At 40.1% G+C, this 24,226-nt stretch overlaps 1 protein-coding gene across 1 annotated transcript in view; it reads left to right on the plus strand.

The window, feature by feature from the left end:
- Nucleotides 1-24,226, plus strand: part of CCDC7 (coiled-coil domain containing 7) — a 180,018-nt gene that overhangs the window by 94,861 nt on the left and 60,931 nt on the right. Inside the window, exon 9 of the mRNA XM_070415866.1 lies at nt 21,199-21,274. Within this exon, the coding sequence (XP_070271967.1) occupies nt 21,199-21,274 (76 nt within the window). The remainder of the gene's footprint in view (nt 1-21,198; nt 21,275-24,226) is intronic.

Genomic DNA, 24,226 nt, shown 5'->3' on the forward strand with positions numbered 1-24,226 from the left:
AGGCTGCCCACAGCCCCTTCAGGGTAGGGGTTCCTCCTGGGGTGCCTGGCCAGCCTGGGTGAGGGGCTGATGGCTGTTGCAGGCTGGCCATAGCACCTTCAGTGTGGGGGTCCCCACTGGGGTGCCTGGCCATCCTGAGTGAGGGGCTGAGCACCATTTGCAGGCTGGCCATAGCACCTTCAGGGTCGGGGGGTCCTGCTGGGGTGCCTGGCCAGTTTGGGTGAGTGGCTGATGGCTGTTTTCAGGCTGGCCAAGCCCCCCAGCAGGGACCCTCACCCCATGAGGGTGTGGCCAGCCTGGGTGAGTGGCTGATGGCTGTTGCAGGCTGGCCACAGCCCCTTCAGGGGGGATCCCCACTGGGGTGCCTGGCCAGCCTGGGTGAGGCTCTGATGGCTGTTTGCAGGCTGGCCACAGCCCCTTCAGGGTGGGGGACCCTGCTGGGGTGCCTGGCCAGTCTGGGTGAGGGGCTGAGGGCTGTTTGCAGGCTGGCCACAGCCCCCAGCCATCCAAGCTCCCAGTGAGGCTGGCTGGAAGCAGGTATCTGGGATTTATTTGTCTTCTATAATTGAAACTTTGTTGCCATGAGCGGAGGCCACAGCTGGCTCAGGGCAAGGGGGAAGCTTGGCTTCCTCCATCACCTGGGCAACCAAGCCTCATGCTTGCTCCAACTCCGTGGCTGCCGACCACCATCTTGGTTGGGTTAATTTGCATATAGCCACTCTGATTGGCTGGTGGGTGTGGCTTAGAGTGTAGTGAAGGTACAGTCAATTAGCATCTTTGTCTTTTATTAGTGTAGATAACCATTCTGATAGGTGTGAGCTAATATCTTATGATTTTGATTTGCATTTAAACCATAAATGCAAATGCTTGTGACATTAAGCATCTTTTCATATGTCTATTAGAGAAGTGTCTATTCAGGTCCTCTGCCCATTTTTAATTGGTTTGTATTCTTTGGTGTTGAAAAGTATGAGTTCTTATAAATTTTAATATTAACCTCTTATCAGATGTATCATTAGTGAATAGCTTCTTCCATTCAATAGGTTGTCTTTTCAATTTGTTGATGTTTTGCTTTGCTATTCAAAACTTTTTAGTTTGATATAGTGCCATTTGTTTATTTTTTTTTGTTTCCCCTGCCCGAGGATATATGTCAGAAAAAATATTGCTACAAGAAATGTCTGAGATTTTACTGACTATTATTTTCTAGGATTATTATGGTTTTGAATCTTACGTTTAAATCTTAATCCATTTTGAGTTTATTCTTGTATATGGTGTAAGGTGTACTCATTTCAATTTTTTGCATGTCTGTCCAATTTTCTCAGCACCATTTATTATAATAGATTTTTTTACCCCATCGTTATGTTTTTCCTCCTTTGTCAAATATTAGTTGATCATATAGATTTATTTCTGGGCCATCTCTTCTGTTCCATTAATCTATATGTCTGTTTTTATGTCAGATCCTGCTGTTTTAATTAATATGGTTTTGAAGTATAATTTGATATCAGGTAGTGTGATACCTCCAACTTTATTCATTTCTCAAGATTGTGGAGACTATTCATGGTCTTTCGTGGTTATATCTAAATTTTTGGATGATTTGATCTAGTTCTGTGAAATACATAATTGATATATTGATAGGAATTATGTTGGAAGTGTAGATTGCTTTTGGTAGTATGGAAATTTTAATGATGTTAATTATTTCTATCCATGAACATGGTATGTGATTCCACTTATTTTTTTTTTTTTTTAAATTAAATCTTTATTGTTCAGATTATTACATTTGTTCCTCTTTTTTCCCCCCATAACTCCCCTCCTTCCAGCTCCCACCCCACCCTCCACCCTCACTCCCCACCCACTGAGTTCATCCATAGGTGCATGATTTTTGTCCAGTCACTTCCCGCATCTCCCACACCCCTTTTCCCCCAAGAATAGTCAGTCCATTCCCTTTCTATGTCCCTGATTCATTATAGTCACCAGTTCATTCTGTACATCAGGTTATTTATTCACTTGATTCTTAGATTCATTTGTTGATAGATGCATATTTGTTGTTCATAATTTGTATCTTTACCTTTTTCTTCTTCTTCCTCCTCTTAAAGGATACCTTTCAGCATTTCATATAATACTGGTTTGGCGGTGATGAACTCCTTTAGTTTTTCCTTATCTGTGAAGCTCTTTATCTGACCTTCAATTCTGAATGATAGCTTTGCTGGATAAAGTAATCTTGGTTGTAGGTTCTTGGTATTCAGCACTTTGAATATTTCTTGCCATTCCCTTCTGGCCTGCAAAGTTTCTGTTGAGAAATCAGCTGACAGTCGTATGGGTATTCCCTTGTAGGTAATTGAGCCTCTTTCTCTTGCTGCTTTTAAGATTTTCTCTTTGTCTTTTGCTCTTGGCATTTTAATGATGATGTGTCTTGGTGTGGTCCTCTTTGGATTCCTTTTGTTTGGGGTTCTCTGCGCTTCTTGGACCTGTAAGTCCATTTCTTTCACCAGGTGGGGGAAGTTTTCTGCCATTATTTCTTGAAATAGGTTTTCAATATCTTGCTGTCTCTCATCTTCTGGCACTCCAATGACTCTGATATTAGACCGCTTAAAGCTGTCCCAGAGGCTCCTTACACTATCTTCACACTTTCGGATTCTTTTTTCATTTTGCTTTTCCAATTGGGTGTTTTTTGTCGAATCTTTGGTTTGATTCTTGAGCTCCTCTGGTCTGCTATTGGGTATAATATTCTTTATTTCAGTCCGTGTATGCTTACTTTCTAATTTCTTTATCGTAGCATCGAGGGTCTCATTAGTTTTCGTGAGGCTCTGCACAAATTTATGGCAAGCCCTCAAAATTGCGATTCTTAGCTCCATATCCTCCATTTCTGTCATGTTTTTTTGTCTCCGCATCTTTTATGCTTTCTTGGTGCACCCCCTTGTCGATTCCACTTATTTGTATCTTCTTCAGTTTCCTTCTTTAGTATCTTCTAATTTTCTGAGTATAGTTCTTTTACCTCCTTGTTTATATTCTTAGGTATTTAATTATTTTAATGCATTTGTAAATGTGATTGGTTTCTTAGTTTCCCTTCCGGATAGTTCATTATTGGTGTATACAAATACCACTGATTTATGAATATTAATTTTGTATCCTACTATCTTACTGAATGTCTATATCAATCATAGTTGTTGTGTTTTTTGTTTGTTTGTTTTTCTTGGTGAAATTTTTAAGGTTTCAACATACAGTATCATGTCATCTGAAAATGACAGTTTTACATCTTCCTTTCCAATTTGGATGCCTTTTATTTCTTCTTTTAGTCTGATTGCTGTGCCTAGGGCTTCCACTACTATGTTGAACAAGAGTGGTGAAAGTGAACATCCCTTTCTTGTTCCTGATATTAAGGGAAACGATTTTAGTTTTTGCCCATTGAGTATGATGTTGACTGGGTTTGTCACATATGGCCTTTATTATGTTGAGGTATGTTCCCTTTATTCCCACTTTTCTGAGAGTTTGTATCCTAAATAGGTGCTGGATTTTGTGAAATTCTTTTTCTATGTCTATAGGTAGGATCATATAATTTTCATTTTGTTTATGTGGTGTGTCAGGTGAATTGATTTGCAGATATTGTACCAATCTTGCATCCCGGAATAAATCTCATATGATCATGGTGTTTAATATTTTAATGTATTTCTGGATTTGGTTTGGTAATATTGTGTTGAGGATTTTTGCATCCATGTTCATCAGGGAAATTAGCCTATAATTTTTGTCTTTGTAGTGTCTTCATTTGGTGTTGGAATTTGATTTGGGTAATACTGTTTTTGTAAAATGAGAGTGGGAGTCTTTACTCCCCTTGCATTTTTTGGAATAGTTTGAGAAGGATAGATGTTAGTTCTTTTTTGAATATTTGGTGAAATTCACATGTGAAAACATCCAGACCAGGACTTTTGTTCGCTGGAGTTTTTTTATTTTATTATTATTATTAAATTAGTTGTAATTAGTCTGTTCAGATTTCCTATTTCTTCTTGATTCATTTGTGGAAGATTGTGTTTCTAGGAATTTATTCATTTATTTCATATTGTGCAATTTGTTGGTGTATAGATGTTTGTAATATCTATGTATATAAAAGCCTAAGTGACCATTACAACCAAACAACCAGAACAATTGTAATGACTGGTCAACCAGTCGCTATGATGTGCACTGACTACCAGGGGGCAGACGCTCAATGCAGGAGCTTCCCCCTGGTGGTCAGTGTGCTCCCACAGTCAACCTTCTGTGGCCCTAGCCGACCAGTCCCCTATAGGCCTCGATCACTGACCAGGCAAAGGGACCCCACTCATTCTTGAATTTGTGCACTGGGCCTCTAGTTTTCTTATAATCTTTTGAATTTCTGTGGTGTCAGTTGTTACTTCTCCTCTTTCATTTCTGGTTATATTTATTTGAATCATCTCTCTTTCTTGATGAGTCTGGTTAAATGTTTACCAATCTTGTTTATCTTTTCAAAGAATGAGCTCTTGTATTGATCTTTTGTATTGTTATTTTAGATTCTATTTCATTTATTTCTGGTCTGATCTTTTTATTTCCTTCCTTCTACTCACTTTGTGCTTTGTTTGCTGTTCTTTTTATAATTTCTTTAGGCATAAGGTTAGATTGTTTGAGTTTTTAAAATTTTATTATGTATTGTTTTTGGGTATATAGCTTAGTTGGTTAGACAGCCATATCCTATAAAATAAAAGCCTAATATGCTAAGTGTCCGGTCATCCAATCAGCCATTCAACCAATCAAAGTGTAATATGCTAATGATATGCTAAGGCCGCTCAAATGCTTGCTATGATATGCACTGACCACCAGAGGGCAGACACTCTGACTGGTAGGTGAGCTTGTTGCTGGGGTCCAGCCAATTGGGACTGAGTGAGATGGGCCAGACACACCCTGGAGCCCTCCCGTGGTCCCTCCCTGGCTGGCCAACCTCCCTCATCCCTCCCTGGCCCTGATCATGCACCAGTGGGGTCCCTTGGCCTGGCCTGGGCCCTCTCATAATCTGGGATCCTTTGGGGGATGTCAGAGAGCCAGTTTTGGCCCAATCCTGCAGGCCAGGCTGAGGAAACCCACTGGTGCACAAATTTGTTCACCGGGTCTCTGGTACTTTATGAAGTATTGCCCTTTGATGTCTCCATTACTCCAACTGGCACCATACATAGTCATCACAATTTTATTGTCTATATTTCCTATGCTTTTCTTACTTCCCTGTGACTATGTTGTACCAATTTGTGCTTCTTAATCCCTTCACCTCTTTCATTCAGTGTCCCAACACCCCCTTCACTCTAGCACCTACAAGTTCTCTCTTTATATCTATGAGTCTGTTTCAGTTTTGTTTGTTCATTTATTTTCTTTGTTCTTTATTTTTTTAAATATATTTATGATTTCAGAGAGGAAGGGAGAGGGAGAGAGAGGTAGAAACATCAATGATGAGAGAGAATCATTGATTGGCTGCCTCTTGCATGCCCCCTACGGGGGATTGATACTGCAACCCGGGCATGTGCCCTTTGCTGGAATTGAACCTGGGACCCTTCAGTCCACAGGCTGATGCTCTATCCACTGAGCCAAACCTACTAGGGTCATTTATTTTGTTCTTTAGATTTCACATATAAGTGAAACCATATGATATTTGTCTTTGACTGGCTTATTTCACTAAGCATAACTTCTAGGTCCATCCATGCTGTTGAAAATGATAACATTTCATTATTATTTTTATTTATATTCAGCTTTTATATCCACTCATCTATTAATGGGCACTTGGGTTGCTTCCATAGCTTGGCTATGGTAAATAACCCTGCAATGAACATAGGGGGTGCATATATTCTTTAGAATTAGTGTTTTGTGTTTCTATGGATAAATCCCTAGAAGTAGAATCAGTGATTTTAAAGGCCCATTTATTTTTAAAATTTTAAGGACCCTCCATACTGTTTTCCATAGTGACTGCACCTGTCAGCATTCCCACCAACAATACATGAAGGTTCTCATTCTCCATATCCTCACCAACGCTTGCCATTTGTGGATTTACTGAAGACAGCCATTCTGACAGGTGTGAGTTGATATCTTATTGTGGTTTTAATTTGCATTTCTCTGGCTATTGGTGATGTTGACCATCTTTCACATGTCTATTGACTATATGATCTGTTTGGAGAAATGCCTATTTGGGTCCTCTGCCATTTTTTAAGTGGATTTTTTTGGTTTGTTTTTCTTGTTGTTGAGTAGCATGATGTCAGAGTCAGCAGGTCACTTATTGGTGGCAGGGCAGATGGAGAAGCCATGAGAAGTTGTGGGTGTATAAGAATGAATCTTTATTGCAGAAGCTAGTGGCCATATAGCCATCAGACAAAACAATTCTTTACAGCAAAGTCTATACAGGCAGGCAGCTGGACACTGGCTGGTGAATACATATCCTTTTCTACACAGTAGTAGCATTAGTCTCTGTACTCACAGTCCTTAGCTGAGCAGCTGCGCACTGCCTCTAAACTCATGGCCTTACATTGTAGTGGTATCTCAGCTCTCTGGCTCAGCAGCTTCTTCTGTGTTCCCTTCCCAGAACACTGGCTGATTAACATGGTAGCTATATCTGAACACTCTATGAGCTCTTAGCCTTATATTGTGGCAGTACCAGCTCTCAGCTCTGTCTGAGCTCTCTACACACATTGGAGCTATTTCTCTGTGCTCCTGCCTCTGCTTCTTGGAGTTCTCTGCCCAGCTGCTCTCTCTAACAGATTAACTGGTCAGTAATTTGTATATTACTCCAGAGACAAAGAAGGCTGATTGCCAACAGTGACATCAATCATATTTTGGCTACAGAAGTGCACAGTATACTGTATGTCCTTGAACCCGCTCGATATCTTAGCCTGATTATGATTCCCAGGCTCAGAGTCCTTGAACATCCCGTTTAGGCTCATGCCAGAATGGCCTTGAACATCCCAGTGTATGAATACAAGATCTCTGTGCCCTCATTGGCGTGGTTCCCAAATATGAGTTTTGAATAAATGTTGGATATTAACCCCTTAACAGATGTATCATTGTCAAATATGTTGTCTCATGTAGTAGGTTGTCTCTTCATTTTTTTGATGGTTTCTTTTGTAGTTTAAAATTTTTTTAGTTTGATGTAACCCCATTTGTTTATTTTTTTGTTTTGTTTCCTTTGCCCAAGGAGATGTATCAGAAAAAAGATTGCTCTGAGAAATGTCAGATATTTTACTGCATATGCTTTTTCTAGGATTTTTATGGTTTTGAGTCTTACATGTAAGTCTTTAATCCATTTTGAATTTATTCTTGTGTATGTTGTAAGAAGTTTCATTTTGTTGCACTTATCTGTTCAATTTGTCCAAGACCATTAATAGAATAGACTATATTTACCCCATTGTGTGTTTTTGCTTATAGATATGGGTTTATTTCGGGGATCTCTATTCTGTTTCATTGATCTATGTCTGTTTTTATGGTGATACCATGCTGTTTTGATTACTATGGCCTTGTAGTATAACTTTATATTGGGTAACCTGGTACCTCCAAATTTTTTCTTCTTTCTCATATAGCTGAGACAGTTTTTTTGTGTAGTCCCATATACATTTTTGGATTATTTGTTTTAGTCCTGCAAAAATATGCCATTGGTATTTTGACTGGGCTTGCTTTGAAGCTATAGATGGCTTTTGGTAATATGGATATCTTAATGATGTTAATTCTTCGTATTCATGAATACGATATATGCCTCCATTTATTTGTATCTTCTTTTTAAAAAATACTTTATTGATTAAAGTATTACATATTTCTCTCCTTTTCCCCCCATTGTCCTCTCCCAGGCCACTCCCACTTTCCAGCATATGCCTTCACCCCCATATTGTCTATGTCCATTGGTTATGTATATGCATGCATACAAGTCCTTTGGTTGATCTCTTCCCCCTCACCCCTTCCGCTGCCATCCTTCTGAGGTTTGAAAGTCTGTTCAATGCTTCTTTGCCTCTGGATCTGCTTTTTTTTTTTTTTTTTTATCAGTTTATGTTCATTATATTCCACAAATGAATGAGATCATGTGATATTTACCTTTCTATGACAGGCTTATTTCGCTTAGTATAATGATCTCCAGTTCCATCTGTGCTGTTGCAAATGGTAAGAATTCCTTCTTTTTACAGCAGCATAGTATTCCATTGTATAGATATACCAGAATTTTTTAATCCATTCATCTGCTGATGGGCACTTAGGCTGTTTCTAAATCTTAGCTCTTGTAGCATTATGCTAAGTGAAACAAGCCAGTCAATGAAGGAAAAATACCACATGATCTCATTCTTTCATGGATAATTAAGACCATTACAAACTTTTGAACAATAATAAATACAGTGGCAGAGCTGCCTCAAACCGATTGTCGGACTTCAGTGGTAAGGCCAGGGAGGGTTGGGGGACAGGAGGGAGGGGAGTAAGAGATCAACCGAAGGACTTGTATGCATCCATATAACCATAACTAATGGACATAAGACACTGGGGGGTAAGGGAGGGCAGGGGCTTGTCAAGGGTGGGGGGGAAAAAAGGACACATATGTAATACCCTTTGTAATGCTTTAAGCAATAAAAAAAAAATTTGAAAGGATGAAAAAAAAAAATAAAAAAAAAATAAATCTTAGCTCTTGAAAATTGAGCTGCTATGAACATAGGGATGCATATGTCCTTTCGGATTGGTGTTTCTCATATAGCTGAGGCAATATGATTTTTTTGGATATATTCCTAGAAGTGGGATTACTGGGTCAAATGGGAGTTCCATTTTTAATTTTTTGAGGAAACTCCATACTGTTTTCCACAGTTGCAGAACCATTCTGCATTCCCACTAACAGTGCACGGGGGTTCTTTTTTTCTCCACATCCTCGCCAGGACTTGTCATTTGTTGATTTGTTGATGATAGCCATTCTGACTGGTGTGAGATGGTACCTCATTGTCATTTTGACTTGCATCTCTCAGATGATTAGTGACTTTGAGCATGTTTTCATATGTCTCTTGGCCTTCTGTATGTCCTCTTTAGAAAGTGTCTATTCAGGTCCTTTGCCCATTTTTTGATTGGATTGTTTATCTTCCTTTTTTTAAGTTGTATGAGTTCCCCATAAATTTTGAGAGATTAAGCTCTTATCAGAGATAACATTGGCAAATATGTTCTCCCATGCAGTGGGCTTTCTTGTTGTTTTGTTGATGGATTCCTGTCGTACATTTAAGTCCTTTATCCATTTTGAGTTTATTCTTGTGTATGGTGTAAGTTGGTGGTCTAGTTTCATTTTCTTGCATATGTCTGTCCAGTTTTCCCAACACCATTTATTGAAGAGACTATCTTGGCTCCATTGTATGTTCATGCCTCCTTTGTCGAATATGAATTGGGCATATTGGTTCGGGCTAATTTCTGGACTCTCTATTCTATTCCACTGATCTATATGTCTGTTCTTGTGCCAGTACCAGGCAGTTTTGAGAACAGTGGCTTTGTAATACAGCTTGATATCTGGCATTGAGATCCCACCTACTTTGTTCCTCTTTCTCAGGATCGTTGCAGCTATTCGAGGTGTTTTTTTATTCCAGATTAATTTTTGAAGTGTTCGTTCTAGATCTGTGATATATGCCGTTGGTAATTTAATGGGGATTGTATTGAATCTATAGATTGCTTTGGGTAATATGGACATTTTTATGATGTTGATTCTACCAATCCATGAACATGGTATGTTCTTCCATCTGTTTATGTCTTCCTCTATCTCTTTTTTCAGTGTCCTCTAGTTTTTCGCATGTAAGTCTTTTACCTCCTTAGTTAAATTTATTCCTAGGTATCTTATTTTTTTTTGGTGTGATGGTAAATGGGATTGCTTTTTTAGTCTCACTTTCTGTAAGTTCACTATTGGTGTATAAAAATGCCATAGATTTCTTGGCATTAATTTTGTATCCTGCTACATTGCCGAATTCATTTATTAAGTCTAATAATTTTTGGTGGAGTCTTCAGGGTTCTCTATGTACTTTATCATGTCATCTGCAAAGAAGGACTGTTTTACTTCTTCTTTTCCAATTTGGATGCCTTTTATTTCTTCTTCTTGTCTAATTGCAATGGCTAGTACTTCCAGTACTATGTTGAACAGGTGTGGTGAGAGAAGGCATCCCTGTCTTGTTCCTGTTTTTAGGGGAAATGGTTTTAGTTTTTGCCCATTGATTATGATGTTGGCTGTGGGTTTGTCATATATGGCTTTTATTATGTTGAAGTATGATCCTTCTATTCCTATCTTGCTGAGAGTTTTTATCAAGAAAAGGTGTTAGATTTTGTCAAATGATTTTTCTGCATCAATTGATATGACTATGTGATTTTTATCTCTCAATTTGTTTATGTGATATATCACATTTATTGATTTGCCGATATTGTACCATCCTTGCATCCCTGGGATAAATCCTACTTGGTCATGGTGTATGATCTTTCTGATGTACTGCTGGATCCGATTTGCTAGAATTTTGTTGAGGATTTTGGCATCTATGTTCATGAGGGATATTGGCCTGTAATTCTCTTTCATTGTGTTGTCTTTCCCTGGTTTTGGTATTAGGGTAATGCTGGCTTCATAGAATGAGTTTGGGAGTGTTCCTTCCTCTTGAATTTTTTGGAATAGTCTGAGGAGAATAGGTTCTTGTTCTTCCTTGAATGTTTGGTAAAACTCCCCTGTGAAGCCATCTGGCCCCAGGCTTTTGTTTGCTGGAAGCTTTTTGATTATTGTTTCCATTTCTTCCATAGCTATTGGCCTACTGAGATTTTTAGAATCTTCCTGATTGAGTTTTGGAAAGTTGTATTTTTCTAGGAATATGTCCATTTCCTCCAGGTTGTCTAGTTTGTTGGAGTAGAGTTGTTCATAGTATTTTCTAACAATCCTTTGTATTTGGTCTGTTGTTATTTCGCCTCTATCATTTCTGATTTGGTTTATTTGGGACCTCTCTCTTTGCTTCTTGGTGAGCCTGGCTGGGGGTTTGTCAATCTTGTTTATCCTTTCAAAGAACCAGCTCTTGGTTTCATTGATTTTCTGTATTGTTTTTTTGGTCTCTATTTCATTGATTTCTGCTCTAATCTTTATTATCTCCTTCCTTCTGCTCACTCTGGGGTTTTCTTGTTGCTCTCTTTCTAATTCTTTGAGTTGTAGAGTTAGATGATTTACTACCATTTTTTCTTGTTTTTTGAGATAGGCCTGTAGAGCTATAAACTTTCCTCTCAGGACTGCTTTCATTGTGTCACAGAGGTTTTGGATTGTTGTGTTTTCATTGTCATTAGTGTCCAGGATGTTTTTAATTTCTTCTTTGATGTCATCGGTAACCCAATCAATATTTAATAACATGCTATTCAGCTTCCAAGTGTTTGAGTATTTTGGGTTGTTTTTATTGTAGTTTATTTCTAACATTATGCCATCGTGGTCTGCGAAGAAGCTTTTTATGATTTCAATCTTCTTGAATTTGTGGAGACTTTGCTTGTGACCCAATATGTGGTCTATTTTTGAATATGTCCCATGAGCACCTGAGAGGAATGTATATTCCATGGCTTTGGGGTGAAGTGTTCTGAAGATGTCAATTAAGTCCATCTGATCTAGTGAGTCATTTAGGATTGCTGTTTCTTTGCTGAGTTTTTGTCTAGCGGATTTATCCAGTGATGTCAGTGGTGTATTAAAGTCCCCTACTATGATTGTATTGTTGTCGATCTCTCCCCTGATATCTTCCAGAAGTTTTCTTATGTATGTGGGTGCTCCTGCATTGGGTGCATATATGTTTACCAGGGTTATATCTTCTTGTTGTATTGATCCCTTTAGTATTATGAAGTGGCCTTCCTTATCTCTGGTTATGGCCTTCACTTTGAGATGTATTTTGTCAGATATAAGTATTGCTACCCCAGCTTTCTTTTCCTTTCCATTTGCGTGAAAGATATTTTTCCATCCCTTCACTTTCAGTCTGTGTGAGTCCCTTCTAATGAGGTGGGTCTCTTGTAGACAGCAGATGTATGGGTCATGTTTTTTTTATCCATTCAGCCACTCGATGTCTTTTGGTTGGAGCATTTAGTCCATTTACATTTAAAGTTATTATTGAAAGGTACTTCTTTGTAGCCATTTCTTTTTGTGTGTGTGTGTGTGGCTGTTTTCTTTCTGAGCTTGATATTTCTTCTTTTTACACCAGTCCCTTTAGCATTTCTTGCATGGCTGGCTTGGTGGTGATAAACTCCCTTAGCCCTTTTTTGTCTGTGAAGCTTCTTATTTCCCCTTCAATTTTGAATGATAGCCTTGCTGGATAGAGTATTCTTGGATTCAGTCCTTTGCTTTGCATCACTTTGTAGATTTCCGTCCATTCTTTTCTGGCCTGATGTGTTTCTGTTGAGAAATCATTTGATAATCTAATGGGAGATCCCTTGTATGTTACTTTCCGTCTCTCTCTTGCAGCCTGTAAGATTCTCTCTTTATCCTGAACATTTGCCATGGTAATTATGATGTGTCTTGGTGTGGGTCTTTTCGGGTTCACCTTGTTTGGGACTCTCTGGGCTTGTGTGACTTTTTTCTTCCCCACCTCAGGGAAGTTTTCTGATATTATTTCTTCAAATAGGTTTTCTAATCCATGTTCATCTTTCTGTTGTTCTGGCACCCCTATTATTCGTATGTTGTTTCGTTTCATGTTGTCCCAAAGCTCCCTTAGGCTCTCCTCCTGTCTTTTAATTTTTTTCTCCATTTGCCGTACATTTTGAGTGTGTTTTGCTTCCTTGTCTTCTAATTCACTAATTCGGTCCTCCGCTTCTCCCAGTCTACTGTTGATACTTTCTTTTCTTTTCTTTTTTTTTAAATATATTTTTTATTGACTTTTTACAGAGAGGAAGGGAGAGAGATAGAGAGTTAGAAACATCGATGAGAGAGAAACATCGACTAGCTGCCTCCTGCACATCTCCTACTGGGGATGTGCCCGCAAGCCAGGTACATGCCCTTGACCGGAATCGAACCTGGGACCTTTCAGTCCGCAGGCTGACGCTCTATCCACTGAGCCAAACCGGTTTTGGCTGTTGATACTTTCAATGGACTTTTTTATTGAAGCTATGTCACTCTTCATTTCTTCTTGGGACTTACTTAAGTTGTTGATTTTTTCATCTGTTTCTTCTAGCTTCTTGCATAAGTAGTTGAGTTTTTCATCTGTTTCTTCTTGCTTCTTGAACATCTGGTGCATGTACTCTAGGAACCTTATTCTGAATTCTTTTTCCGTCATGTTGCATATCTCTGTCTCACTTAGCTGCTTTTCTGGCGAATCCTCCTTTTCTTTCCTTTGGGGGTTTCTTTGCCTACCCATGTTTGATCTCGCTGACATATGTAGATGTTGAGATGTTCAGTGGCTGCTCCCTGGGTGGCAGGGGCTCCTTGGGTTGTGGTTGCTGCTCAGACGGTTGCGGTAGCAGCTGCTTTCCAGTTGGCAGCAGCTCCTCTGGTGGGTGTTGTTCACAGCTGTGTTGGCTCTTCTGGCTGGTGGGGGGAGGCTTCACGTACAGCTGCTGTTCCACAGACAGAGGGTGTGGTGATCAGGAGGCTGTGGTGATCAGGAGGCTGCAGTGATCAGGGGGCTGCTGTTGCTTGGATCTGCTGTGTTGATTTAAAGGCACAAAATACAACAGAGCAAGGCACAACGTACCAGGCACTGAACACAAGTATATTCACAATATTAATAACCCCAAATAAAGGTGACCACCCGAATTAAGAGAATTAGGGGATAAGGGAGAAAGAAGAGAAGAAGATAAAAGAGAGAACAGAAAAGAAAAATAAGAAAAAAAACAAACAAAAAAGGAGTGCAAAAATAGAATTGGGAAAAAAGAGGGGTGAAAAAAAGAGAGCGAAAAAAGAGAATGAAGTAGAAGCGGGGAAGAGACTATTTGTATGAGGAGGAAACTCCAATAGAACTGCCACTAATCTCAACAAATTCCAGCAACAGATCCCTGGAGATGAATGCAAACTACAAACCACCAATAATATCCAGAGGGGTAAGGGAAAACAGAAGCACAAAAATAACCGGGGTAGGGTGGGGGAGGGAAGGGAAAAACCAGCAGAAAGAAAGAAAAAAAAAAAGAAAAAGAAAAAGAAAAAGAAAAACAACCTCACAACCAGTCCTAAAAAAGAAGAAAAAACACCAAACAAAACAAACAAACAAATAAAAAAAAGCCCAATATATTCAACAATCAAGAAAACAATAGAAAGATAAGAGAAAAAAAAATGTTTGGAAAGTGAAGAAGGATAAAGAATAGGTGTATAAGGATTTAGAGCAGTGGATTGGAAATAGGATATATAAGTAGGGTGGAATTAGACAGGGGGTAAAAAGAAGGAATTGGGAAAGTCTGGAGCAGGAATAGGGTAAGAGAAACAGGACACCAAAAGGGGAAAAGTAAGGAAGAGGGTTTTAGCAAAGAGGTGAAATTGAGATAGGGAAAATTAATGCTAAAGGAACGATGAAAATAGAATGGAGAACACTAATCCCAAAAGAAAATAAAGAGAAAATAAAATGGCACTTTAAAAAAAGGTAAAATGGTAGCAGTAATAATACTGGTTAAAAATAAAAATGTGGTAATTGAAAGGGTAAAATCAGGTGATGGAAAAAGAAGAAAAAGAAAAAAAAATTGGTTTCTTAGTAAAAAGGTGAAAAAATTAAAAAAAGAAAAAGAAAAAGAAAAAATTTGCAGTAGTGATGGTCTTTCGGTTCTTCTACTCTTCAGCCTGGTTCGCCTTAGTCCTGCCAGGTATTTAGGAGAGTGTTGAATTTCCCTGCATTACACTGCTCCTCCGTGTTGTAAATCACAGTCCTGATTTTAAAGCAGGCGGTATTTGTGATCCAGTCTGCCTTAATTTGTATTCCCCTAAGAGTCAGTTTGTGGCTCAGCCTCTGGGTGGCAGTGTTTTTGGGTTGGCCTCTGAGGCTATACAGCTTCTCTATCCTTTTTTAATCCTTACCCTGCTCTGTGTTGTTGGTGGGACTGAAAATCCCTCTATAGGCCAGACCCTGGTAACTCCCAGGGACTAATCAGCTTGTTTTAATCCTTTATCTCATACAGGGTGGAATCTGGGTGTGGCTGTGCTCCTTGCCTGGGGGGCTGGGGGGAGGAATTCCACCCTCTGGAGGAATGGCTGCCCCAGTCCTGGGCCCAGGGGTGTCTCAGCACTCAATTCGCTGCCACCTCCTCCGGCTCCCCCTCTTTCCTCAGCCTCTCCCCAGATTCCCCTCGTCTGCACCTTCACCCTCTCTTCAGCACAGGTGAGTGTCTGTATCCGAACTGTCCTATGAGCAGGGTTCAGTGAAAACAAAGAAACAGACAAACGCCGGCCGGCCGAGGAAACGCTCCTCTCTTACCGGTCTGGGAAACGCTCCTCTCTTACCAGCACTGCATGATCTGGGAAACGCTCCTCTCTTATGGGCACTGCATGGTCTGGTCAGTTCCTCAGGATGCCCCCTTTAGTCTCAGTTCTCCGCAATCACAAAATCCAAATCTCAAATCTCCTGGCGCCAGCAAACCCGCGGAACTCCTTACCCCGGTCAGGGGGGGCTCAGGTCTGGCAAACTTTCCTGCCCAGATCCCTGGTTTTTAACCTTTCCAGGGGAGGTCTGCCCTTCCCGGCTGCAAACCGTCTCACCAGCTGAGTAAATCTGCCAGTTCGGGGTGGGTGTTATTAGTTTCAGCTGCTTACTCCGTTTGCTCCGGGACAAGACCTGGGACGCGTCTGCCTATATCGCCGCCATCTTGCTTCCCTAATTGTTTCTACATTTTAAAGAATTTTCATTGTCTTTTGTGTGAGTTCTTACTGAGTTTATCTGTACATCCCCTTGAGAATTCTTATAACTATTTTCTGAACTTTGTTCTGGTAGCTTGCTCGTCTTCATTTCATTTAGGTTTTTTTTTTTTCTGTGTATTTCTCCAGTTTTTTCATTTGGGACATGTTTCTTTTTCTCCCCATTTTGGCTACCCCTCTGTATTTGATTCTATGTATTAAGTAAATCTGCTATGTCTCCCAGTTTTGTTATGATGCCCTTATATACTAGAAGTCTGCTGGGGCTCAGTTGTACAGTGTTACTGATCACCTGAGCTAAGTGCCCCAGGAATTTCCTTTTTGTGAGTGATGTGAACCCTCCTGATGTAGTTGAGTTTTGATTGCTTTTGGCCTGTTGTTTGGATTGACCCTCTGGCTTGCTATGAATATTGACCTCAATCTGTAATGTATGAGCTCTGTGTACTGACCCCATGAAACAGATTTCACTCTAATTTTGTCTGGTGCCTGCTGAGATCTCCTTTTGTGTATGTGCTACTTGTGGAGCTAATTGGGTCATGCTATGATATGGTCTGAATCCCACCACTGAATATGTTGGTTATGGGGCCACTTTGGAGGTACTCCAGTGCAGATGAATATCAGGTGCTGCCTGTGACAGGCCCTGGGATATCTGTTTGGAGCTACAATGTGATCCACAGTTTGTGATTGCTTCTGTTGGGCTTGGGTGTGCATGGGAAGGGCAAAGCTGTGCACCAAGGCCCGTGTTCATAAGTATGGAGCCCAGGGGCAGGTCAGCAAAAGGCCCAAGGCTTGCCAAAATATGCCTCTACCTGCTAGCTGATTGTTACTTTCACTTAATTGAAAAAGCTTTTGGAAATATGTGAGTTGCATGAGGTAGGTTCTCAGTGAGTCACCAGGTAGGGGTGAGTGGCATTCACCAGATTGATACAGTTTCAAACTTGATGCCAAAACTGGGTCTGAGGCCACTCACCAAGAGTCTCAGGATATAGCCACACAACTCAGTTTTTCCCAGAGTCTGCTTGGACCTCCTGGAGAGTCTTCTGCACAATAGGACGAGGCTGGCCAGAGCCCACCGACTTTCCGCAGAGTGCATGCTGGGCAGGTTGGGCCCACTGGGAGTCAGGCAGGTGGAGATTATGGTTCTCCATGGTGGGCCTGTTGGAACAACTTTGGGAGTGTGGAGTGCCACTGCTCTGGCATCAGGGGTAAAGTTCCTGGGCCACTGTTCTGGAATTCCTGCGTGGGGGTAATGCATGGCTTAGGGAGTGTGGTGCTGCTGTTCTGGAACAAAGGGTGCCACTGCTCTGATTGCTTGGGGTCATGCCCTCTTGTGCTGCTCTGTCACACAGATGGCATGAAACTGCTGCTATCTTATGGCTGGATGAAGGGAAATGGCCTAGCCTCAGAACCACACAACTCAGTCTCTGATTTCTCCTGAGTTCACCTTCAATATCCCTTCAAAAAAGTGTATACCACGGTCTTTTGCAGCAAACTTCTTGAAGGGTGTGAGCTCAGCAAGGCCAAGGCCAGGGATTTAGGAGGGTTCATTCACTAAGGCTGAGGTCTTAAAGAGGGGACTGCTTGATCCAGGAAGGATGGTGTCTATGGTGGTGTGGGAGAGTGACTAGGCACAGTGATCCTGGTGGCTGTTCTTCTAGCATTCTCACTGGAGCCACAAAACCCAGGCTGTCTTCAAACAACTCCAGTGTGCTCTGATGCACCCTCCCTCTACCAGGGTGAGTGGCTATGGATGAAATTTGTGCAGTGGTCTTTTAAGAGGGTGCCTGGGTTTCTAGCAGACTCTGTCTCTCCCTGGCATAAAGAATCCATGCTGATTTTCACAGCCATATGTGATGTGGACACCTCTTCCTAGCTCTGGTGCTTTGGGCTGTGGAGCCTGGTTTGTGGTTGAGACCCTACATAACTCAGGGGTGGACCTTTGCAGCTGAGATATACATCTGGATTCTCAGCTGCCACACATGGGTATGAGGCCAGCCCTCCTTTAGTCTCTGCCCTTCTCAATGTGGCTTCTTCTGTAAGTCCTTGATTATAAGACTTTTATTTATCCAAAAGGTTAATTATTCTATAATTTAATTCCAGCTTGGTTTTGAGAGGAGGTGAGTGTAACTTTCATCTACTCTGCTGCTTTTTCCTCCACCTCATTGTTTGCTTTCTTACTATTGAGTTTGAAGAGTTCTTTGTATATTTTGAACACAAGTGTTTCATCAGCTATGCATTTTGTACAGATTTTCTTTCAGCCTATGGCTTATATTTTTACTAGAGGCCCAGTGTATGAAAATTCATGCACTGGAGGGGGGTCCTTCAGCCCCGCCTGCCCCCTCTCACAGTCCGGGAGCCCTCAGGGGCTGGAGGCAACCTGGCGATCGGGGGGGGGGGGGGGGGCGACACCCAATTACACCTCTGCTGCTGCCACTGCCAGCAGGACAAGCCTCAGCTGGCCCTGGTTACCTGATCCTTGGGTGGCCCTGGGTGGCTAGGCAGCCACCATCTGAGGCTTACCTGCACCTTGGGAAAGCCCTGGGCAGCTGGGCAGCCACCATCCAAGGCTTCCCTGTGCCTCAGGCCAGTCCTGGGTTGCTGGGGGGTTAAGGGGCCTGGGGGTCTCTGGAGGCAGGCACACAGAGCGGCTGGGCCCGCCTGGGGGGTGCCCGGCCTTGCTGTCCACCTGTGGCCCTGGCAGGGCTGAGGGGACTGGGTGCCACCATCTTGTGGCTGTGGGCGCCACCATCTTTGAGGGCATGGTAGTCAATTAGCATATTCCTTCGTTATTGGCTGTGGGCGCTGCCATCTTTGAGGGTGGGGCAGTCAATTAGCATATTCTCTCCTTATTGGTGTGGGCACCGCCATATTTGTGATGGCATGAGGGTCAATTAGCATATTCCCTCTTTATTAGATAGGATTGTCTTAGCAAGCATCTTGTGCAGAGTAGAAGTTTTTAATTTTAATAAAGTTCAACTTTTTAGTTTTTTCTTTCATGAATTGTGCTTTTGGTGTTTTATCTAAACTATTATCTTTAAATGCTAATCTAGATTTTATCCTATATTATATTCTAGAAGTTTTATAATTTTATATTTTACATTTAAATCTGTGATCCATTTTGAGTTAATCTTTGTAAAGGATGTAATGTCTGTCTAGATTATTATATTTTTTTGGCATGTAAATTTCCAATTTGTCCAGTCTCATATGTTGAAAAGACTAATCTATTTTCCATTAAGACTAACCTTTTTGCCTTTGTTCTTTCGCCAAAGACCAGTTGACTATATTTGTATGAGTTTATTTCTGGGATCTCTACTCAGTTCCATTGATCTGTTTGTTTATCCTTTTGCAAACTTTCTGAATTATTGTAGGTTTTCTAGTAAGTCTTAAATTTGGATAGTGTCAGTTATTCTGCTTTATTCTTTAACTAGTGGCCCAGTGCACAAAATTCATGCACAGAGGGATGTCCCTCAGCCCGGCCTGCACCCTCTCCAATCTGGGACCCCCTGTGGGATTGGGCTTAAACCGGCAGTCAGACATCCCACTCACAATCCAGGGCTGCTGGCTCCTAACTGCTCACCTGCCTGCCTGCCTGATTGCCCCTAACCACTCTGCCTGCAGCCTGCTTGCCCCCAACTGTCCCCCAACCGGCCTTCTCACCCCCAAATGCCCCCCCTTGCTGGCCTGATCCCCCCAACTTCCCCCCTCTCTGTTCTGATCACCCCCAATGGCACCCCCTGCCACCCTGCTTGCCCCCTACTGCCCTCCCCGCCAGCCTGCTTGCCCCCAACTGCCCCCATGCCACCATGCTTGCCCCAAACTGCCCCTCCTGCTGGCCTGATCATGCCCAACTGACCCCCATTGCCAGCCTGCTTGCCCCCAATTGCCTCCCCTGATGGCCTTCTTGCCACCAAATGCCCCCCATGCTGGCCTGCTCATCCCCTAGTGCCCCCCCTTGCTGGCCTGCTTGCCCCCACCTGACATGCCCCTGCTGGCCTGCTCACTCCCAACTGCCCTCCCCGCCAGCCTGATTGCCCCAAACTGCTCCCCCCCCAGCTGGTCTGCTCACCCCCAACTGCCCTCCCCTCCTGGCCTGATCACCCTTAACCACCTCTGCCTCGGCCCTTCCACTATGACTTTGACTGAGCAGCAGCCATGGAGCCTGGCTTGGATTCCTGGGTCTCTGGGGCGAACCAGGAAGCCAAGCCTCCTGCCTGCTCTGGCTGGCTCCGTGGTTCTGACCGGTGCTGCCATCTTCGTTGCATCAATTTGCATATTCCCTCCTTATTGACGGTGGGCACCACCATCTTTATCGCAAAGTGATGGTTAATTTACATGTTACTCTTTTATTAGATAGGATATTGTATTGGCTTCTCTTGATCTCTTGCCTTTCCATATTAAGTTTAGAATTTAGGTTGTTGATATCCACAAAATAACTTTCTGGAATTTTGATTGGGATCACATTGAATCTAAAAATCAAATTGGCAGGAACTGGTATCTTAAAATATTGAATTTTCTTATTGCAGTCATTCCCTATATACAAGCAATGAACAAAATAGAATTTGAAACTTTACACACACCATTTGCATCCACACCAAAACTAAATACTAAGATACTAATCTAATTAAATATGTACAAGATGTATATGATGAAAAGTACAACATTCTGATGAAAGAAATTAAAGAAGATATAAATAAATTGAGAGACATCTCATGTCAATGGATAGGAAGGAACTGTGGTATGCTTTCATGTTACTTAACATTTTCTTTGCACTTGTAATGTTTTGTATATATAGCAAAAACAGTGCAGGGACTGTTTTTTGTCATATAATTCTTGTGTTTCAAGATTGAAGAGTCTTGTGTTACTACCCTAAGAGTTCACTGTTATGGATCCTCATTATCTTGGGTCCCTTTTGAGTAGCATCTTAGGTAACTTTTTGGGTTATTTGATTCAGCTGAAAATATTTAGCAAGGTTGTTAGATTCTTCCCATAAAATTTACTGGCTTAGCAGCAGCAACCAAAGCAGTTCTCTAAGCATCTTAGTCTTCTTATATACAATTTCAGAAGGAGGTCACACACACTGGACCTCAGTCCACTTTTGTCACTTATAGATGCATAGTTTTGATCATGTTATATAATCACTCTGAGCCTCAATTTATTTATTTGCAAATGGTGATAGTATCTTCCTTTTCTTTGGTTTGAGAATTGGGAAACTATAAAGTAGTGTAGTGTCTTGCAAATGGCAGCTATTTTTATCTTAAGCATTTTGTTCCTTGAGTACTTAATACGACCCTGCTGTCTCTTCCCTATGCTTGTGTAGTTCTCACACATATAGAAGTGAGTTATATCACCATGGAGATAAACTTTAGTAATTTATAATATCTTTAAATCTTTTCTTTTTTTTTAAACAATAGAAACTATGTATTCAGTACCTAATCGACTGGACACCATGTTGAAAATATTTGAGAAACAGTCAAATATGTTAGAGAGGTAAGCTTTTAAAATAACTTTTTTCAATTATAAAACTGAATACGTATTTATTTTAGAAAAATTGGAAATAGAAGAAAATAATATTACTATTAAAATTTAGTGTTCTTACATCAATTTTTATGATACGTATAATTTTAAAGCTTAAAATTATAATCACACAGAATGTAAAATTGTATAGTTACAATGTGAAATAGTATATCAGCTCCTCAAAATTTTAAAAATATAATTACTAAATGATTCAGCATTTTCATTTCTGGGTATATAACCCCCAAATTGAAATTAACATCTTGAAGAGATATTTATACACACATATTCATTGTAGCATTATAATAAGAGCAAAGAAGTGGAAGTAACCCAAGTGTGCAATGATGAATGAATGGATAAAGAAAATGAAATATATAAATACAATAGAATATGATTCAATATTTAAAAAGAAGGAAATTCTGACACATGGTACAACCTGAATGAGCATTGGGGATATTATGCTAAGTAAGATGAGCCAGTCACATAAAGAAAAAAGTTTTATGATTTCATTTATATGAGGTACACTGTGTAGTCAAATTCATAGAGACAGAAAGTAGAGTGGTGGTTGCCAGGGACTGGGGAGATTGGGGATAGGGACTTGTTGAATGGGTACAGAGTTTCAGTTTTTCAAGATGAAAGAGTTCTGGAGATTGTTTGCACAACAATGTGAATATTTTTAACTGTATTATACACTTAAAAATGGTTAATAGACAAATTTTGTGCTATGTATATTTTAAAATTTAGAAATTAAAAATTACAAACATACAAAATGTCACTTGTATATATATTTTTGACTTATTGATAATTTTTATAAATTCATAATTATTTTTAGGTGAATGTTTTAAAGTTAAACATATTCAGAAAGTTCATATCACTTAATGTTTTCAAAAATTTTTATTTAGATTCAACATTGAAAAAGTAAGAAGTTTTGCATGATCATATTTTCTAGTTATAAAATCCAGTGATCAACAATTAATAAAGGGTGTCCCAAAATTCACGCAAGAAATAATTTTGATAGAAAACACAGGTTTATAATTACAAATTATAAATTTTTATTGATTCATAAAGTATACAGTATAGGGTTATGTATGGAATAGCATATCGGGTAAATGGCCTCCACGGCTTTGCTGGCACATACGCACTCTTTTGTTATTGCCTGAGTAGCCACATTTTCAAAGAAGAATGGTCTGATGATCCCTCCAGCCCAAAATCCACACCAAACAGTGACACGTTGTGGATGCATTTGTTTCTCAACAATCACTCGTGGATTTTCTGAACCCCAAATTTCACAATTTTGTCGATTAACCAAGCCATCAAGATGAAAATGAGGCTCATCGAAATTCAGCCACATTTATGTAAAACAGTCATGGAAAATTTCAACAAAAGTTTAAAGAAAATGTAATGAAAGTCCAGGGAAGCTGCTAATAATGGAACTAAAGGATGTATGGCCAGATTTTTGGTATGTAGGCCCTATTTACCATTTTCCCTTTTTAGAATCCTTCCTATTAGAAGGATAGGGTAAGAACTTGCACAGCTTTGTCAGATGAAAACTTTAACATGTTCTAGGGACATTATTAAAGGAGGAGGTTAATTTCCATGAATATTCTTTCCATTGGACCATGGTATTAAAAGACATGTATACTATTATTTATTCTAGCTCCTCATATTAGCTATTGGTGCTAATTACAGCTGGTTTTATAATTCCTGGGTGTAACAGAAAGCTGTAGAAAGAATAGCTGAAGGGGTTACTTTATAGGAGAGAATTTCCAACTCAAATTGTGTTATTGTCAAAATAAGCTTCATACAATTGTTTGGTTAGAATATCTTTTGTATATTTCTTTGCATGTCAAGAAATATCTTCAAAAGCACTATGAATGACCTATAGTTCTTTCTGGTGGCTAAGGTTATATTAGTTATACAACTGGTATGTTGAAAAAACACATATTGTGGAATGAAATCACAAAGCTCTTTTTTTTCCTTTGCATTCATTTATATTTGCTAATTTGGGTTAATGTCCCCTTGCTCCTGAGTAAAAGTTAGGCTATTCTGATTACTCTTAAAGAATAATTCATTTACATCTAAGTCACAAACACTGCTCTAAGTATAAAATTAATATTTCTTGTCAAATACTATAGTCAATATTTTAATTTTTATTCAAAGTTAAGACTTCTCTTCCTCTCCCATCCCAGTATCCCAGCTGGAGCCTGCTGGGACATGTGGTTAGCTTTTAGCTTTTATATTTTTTAAAATATATTTTTATTGATTTCAGAGAGGAAGGGAGAGGAAAAGAGAAATAGAAACATCAATGATATTTCTTCATACCCTCTGCCTCCTACATGCCCCTTACTGGGTATTGAACTTGTAACTCAGGCATGTGCCCTGACTAGGAATTGAACCGTGACCTCCTGGTTCATAGGTTGATGCTCAACCATTGAGCCATGCCCGCCAGGCTGGCTTTTCTCTTTTATTGCTTTCTTTCCCATTAAGTAGTTGTGGTTTCTGTTCTTCATGTGTTTGGAAAAGGAGAGAAGAAAGGTAGGATATACAAGAAAGGTGTTGATTGTCACTGCCTTCCTTCTCTATAAATAGAGATAACATATAAGAATTTTTCTGAATATTCTGTTTAAAGTGCCTTTCTAGGCTTGAGATAAGGTTAACCATATTCATCCCTCCCTTAAGGGTTTGGGTTAGGGCCCAAGATACCTGATAGTTCTCTACAAAGAAATACTCTTTCTAAATCTTCTTTCACAACTCTTTTCTATTGTTCATATTGGTGAAAGGTTTTAGCGCTCTTTCTTGAATGCCTATTTTTTTTCCAAGTGATAATAGTCATCTGCCTCACCTCATATTTTGATATGTGATGCTGTTAATATTCTGTTAAAATAAATACAGGATGTGTCAAATGTCTTAGTGTGGTTTTAAACTTTA

The sequence above is a fragment of the Myotis yumanensis genome, unplaced genomic scaffold (genome assembly GCF_028538775.1).
Source record: "Myotis yumanensis isolate MYYU_CA2020_CCGP unplaced genomic scaffold, mMyoYum1.0.hap1 SCAF_1, whole genome shotgun sequence".
Lineage (NCBI taxonomy): Eukaryota > Metazoa > Chordata > Mammalia > Chiroptera > Vespertilionidae > Myotis > Myotis yumanensis.